The sequence below is a fragment of the Garra rufa genome, chromosome 14 (genome assembly GCF_049309525.1).
Source record: "Garra rufa chromosome 14, GarRuf1.0, whole genome shotgun sequence".
Classification (NCBI taxonomy): Eukaryota; Metazoa; Chordata; class Actinopteri; order Cypriniformes; family Cyprinidae; genus Garra; species Garra rufa.
The window spans coordinates 20,420,502-20,423,407 of record NC_133374.1 but is presented as its reverse complement, the minus strand read 5'-3'; the positions used below and the strand labels follow the sequence as shown (position 1 = coordinate 20,423,407).

Genomic DNA, 2,906 nt, shown 5'->3' with positions numbered 1-2,906 from the left:
GAAGTAAAGAAAATGTTTTTGATTCACCCTAGTAGCAATGTCATGCAATATAGTAACATTTTTTTTCACTTGTGGTCACTTCAACAAACAGCGTTAAGTGAGGTTAAATCCATCTGCAACTCTCTAGGACAAAAAAAAAAAAAAAAAAAACACAAGTGGAGGATTTTGTTGAATTATCTGTTTTGAAAAGACAGAGATAAACGAGTGTCCAGAAGTGTTTCTACTGTATATCAGTGGCTCACGCATTTAGTGTTTTCTTCTGTGGACAAACGCTTTCTGCCCATCTTCCTTTTGACATCCAGCACCTGCGTTGTTTCAGAGAGCACATTTTGCCAGATTCGCCCTCTCCTGATCATTATAAAGCTTCTTTATCATTTGCGCCAGAGAGCTATTTTGACTTTTCCAGGGAAAAATGCTCTCCTTTCAGACCGAAGCGACGGAAATGACCCTTCCGCTCACAAGTGAGTTAGTAAAGAGACCTGGAGCTGCATTTATTAACCTCAATGCGATGAAGCCTTTGCAGTCACAATAGCTCCTGACGCTCAGAGGCGGTAAACATTAGCTCCTGCATGTCTGATGGCAGTTTAATACGGGCATCGATACACTAATACTATCAATGCACGTTAACTTCTAGCCAGAAGGATGAATGGGCCACCAATAACCCGCTGTCACATTGTATAATTTCCTCATCCCCCTGACGGTGCCGGTGGACGTCTAGAGTAAAAGGCTGCCTGATTAGTGATTAACATGTTTACAGGGGAAATGGGTCCAGGCAGCAAGTCAACAAATGACGCTGACTTCTCCGAGACAAATGGATCGACGGCTGATGTCTTTTTAACAATACGCTCCGTTTGCCGCCAGACCGCTCTCTCCGACTCGTCGAGGAGGAATAATGCGTAAAATCATAAAAACTGACAAGTGTGCACTTTAATTTTAATGCCGCTGGCCACAGATGAATGCGTTCACAATCAGAATACCAGACGATACTGTTAGAGACTCATCGCGGGAGGCTAATGGCTCCCTTGTCAGTGTGGCAGATGCTGAAACATGGTGGGCTTTAGGCTGGTGATCAGCTTCGGGGGTTATTGATCTGTCATCCTTCTGAAGAACGGTACGGAAATCTCAGCAGGCTTTTTATATAAACATTAATGGTAAAGACAGACACCTAAAATGGTTATTAATCACATTAAAGTTACCTATAATCAAATTTAGTCACTTTTATGCATTGAGTGGCGTATTTTTGGCGTACCTTTTCATTCAGAAACAGTTTGACATGGTTTGGTTTTATCTCATGACGCAAATGTAGGGGAGCGCGGTCCTTTGCTGGTTAATGCTGGTCATGTTGCTGGTCAAGGACAAGCATAAACCAGCAAATGGCCAGCATAAACCAGCAAAGGACCAACATAAACCAGCTAAAACCAGCATCCCAGCACCAAAACCTACCTAACCAGCATATGCTGTTTTTTTCAGCAGGGAAGAAACCACAAGAAACAGATGAATAAAGGCTGACAATCAATGTTTAATGTTCAGAAACATAATCCGCTCATATACAATCTCCATGTCTACATAAAGCCTATGGTATTTTTATCATTTCACTCATTCCTATTGTGAAGTAAGGTGGTGGAAGTCAACTGATAATGAAAGCACATCAGCCATCAAGTCCACAGCAACACCAAGACACTTAGTAATGGTGAAATTTACTCAAAGGATTTGGTGGAAAAGAATATTTAATTCTTGCAAATTTTTATTCTAATGGTAACTGGAAACAGCCCTGATATTACAGAAAAAAATATGTATTAATAAGTAATGAATTAACATAGCAGAGTTACCATTCAGACATTGTTTTATTAAATGTAGCTGTCACTGTAGGCTTGTGAATTCAAAGTGACGATCTGGGATGAGACTGGAAACGCTGAATACGGAAAGGTGAGAGGTCGTATGAGGGAACCTGCCCCATGGCCAACTGAGAGAGCAGTTTTCCTATAATAGGGCCGAACTTGAAGCCGTGGCCTGCGGGTAAAAAAGAACGAGAAAAAAACAAATCACATTTGCTGAGAGGTGAATCATCATAGGATGGAGTTTACATTCATTCAATCCACTGGGGTAAAAGCAGTTCACCTCATGGGAATCTACAGCGGCCCTCTATAAATAGCCATTATCTGTCGTCCACTGTCTGACTCAGAAAGCCTTTGCATGAGAGAGCATGGAGAGAGAGAAAAAAAACCCTCAGATCATTCTGGCACCATCACACCCGCTGTCACAGGACATTTGTCTTGGTGTGTTTTGGCAAAATGTTAAATTAAGAAAATATGTCTCCTTTATTGAAGAGAGTGGACTGTCAGAGGATTCATTATAGCATGGTTGTGTACATGCATGTTTTCGCTGGTGTGTTAAAGAGATTGACTCACCAACACCAATGACTTGTACATACACTATGGACAAAAGTATTGGGACACCCCCTTCTTTAGAACAGAAAAAGGCACTTCCAAAACTGTGGCAACAAAGATGGAAACAATTCATGTACTGTACTTTCTCCAATTTTGTTGCAACTGTTTTGGAAGTGTCAAAAATGACTGTACACATAGTTACAAGTCAATGGTGTTTGGTGATGAGTTTTTTGGTCAAAGTCTGCATTTAAAGTCACTCCAGAGATGTTCAGCTGGGATTAGGACTTTGCTTTCTGCAGACCAGTCAAGTTATTCCACACTGACTGAATCGATCATTTCTTTTTGAACCTTGCCTTATACACAGAGGCACTGTCAAGTTCAAACAGAAAAGGGCCCTGTTAAACCTGTTGCTATCAAATTAGAAGAACACAATCCCCTTATATGCTTAAAAATTGTACAGTAGTCAAACCTGTTCATTAGATGGGGTGTTCTAATACTTTTGGCAATATAGTGTATCTT

At 40.8% G+C, this 2,906-nt stretch overlaps 1 protein-coding gene across 2 annotated transcripts in view; it reads right to left on the bottom strand.

Moving 5' to 3' along the window:
* Positions 1-1,499: 1,499 nt before the first annotated feature.
* pipox (pipecolic acid oxidase) overlaps positions 1,500-2,906 on the bottom strand; it is a 21,902-nt gene continuing 20,495 nt past the window's right edge. Inside the window, exons 8-9 of one of the 2 annotated variants that reach the window (XM_073818405.1) lie at positions 2,119-2,187; positions 1,826-2,010 (exon numbers count right to left, since the gene is read on the bottom strand). In XM_073818405.1, the coding sequence (XP_073674506.1) occupies positions 2,156-2,187 (32 nt within the window). In that variant the 3' untranslated portion in view covers positions 1,826-2,010; positions 2,119-2,155. Of the gene's footprint in view, positions 2,011-2,118; positions 2,188-2,906 lie in introns of both variants that reach the window. The other variant, XM_073818404.1, reaches the window with a different exon arrangement.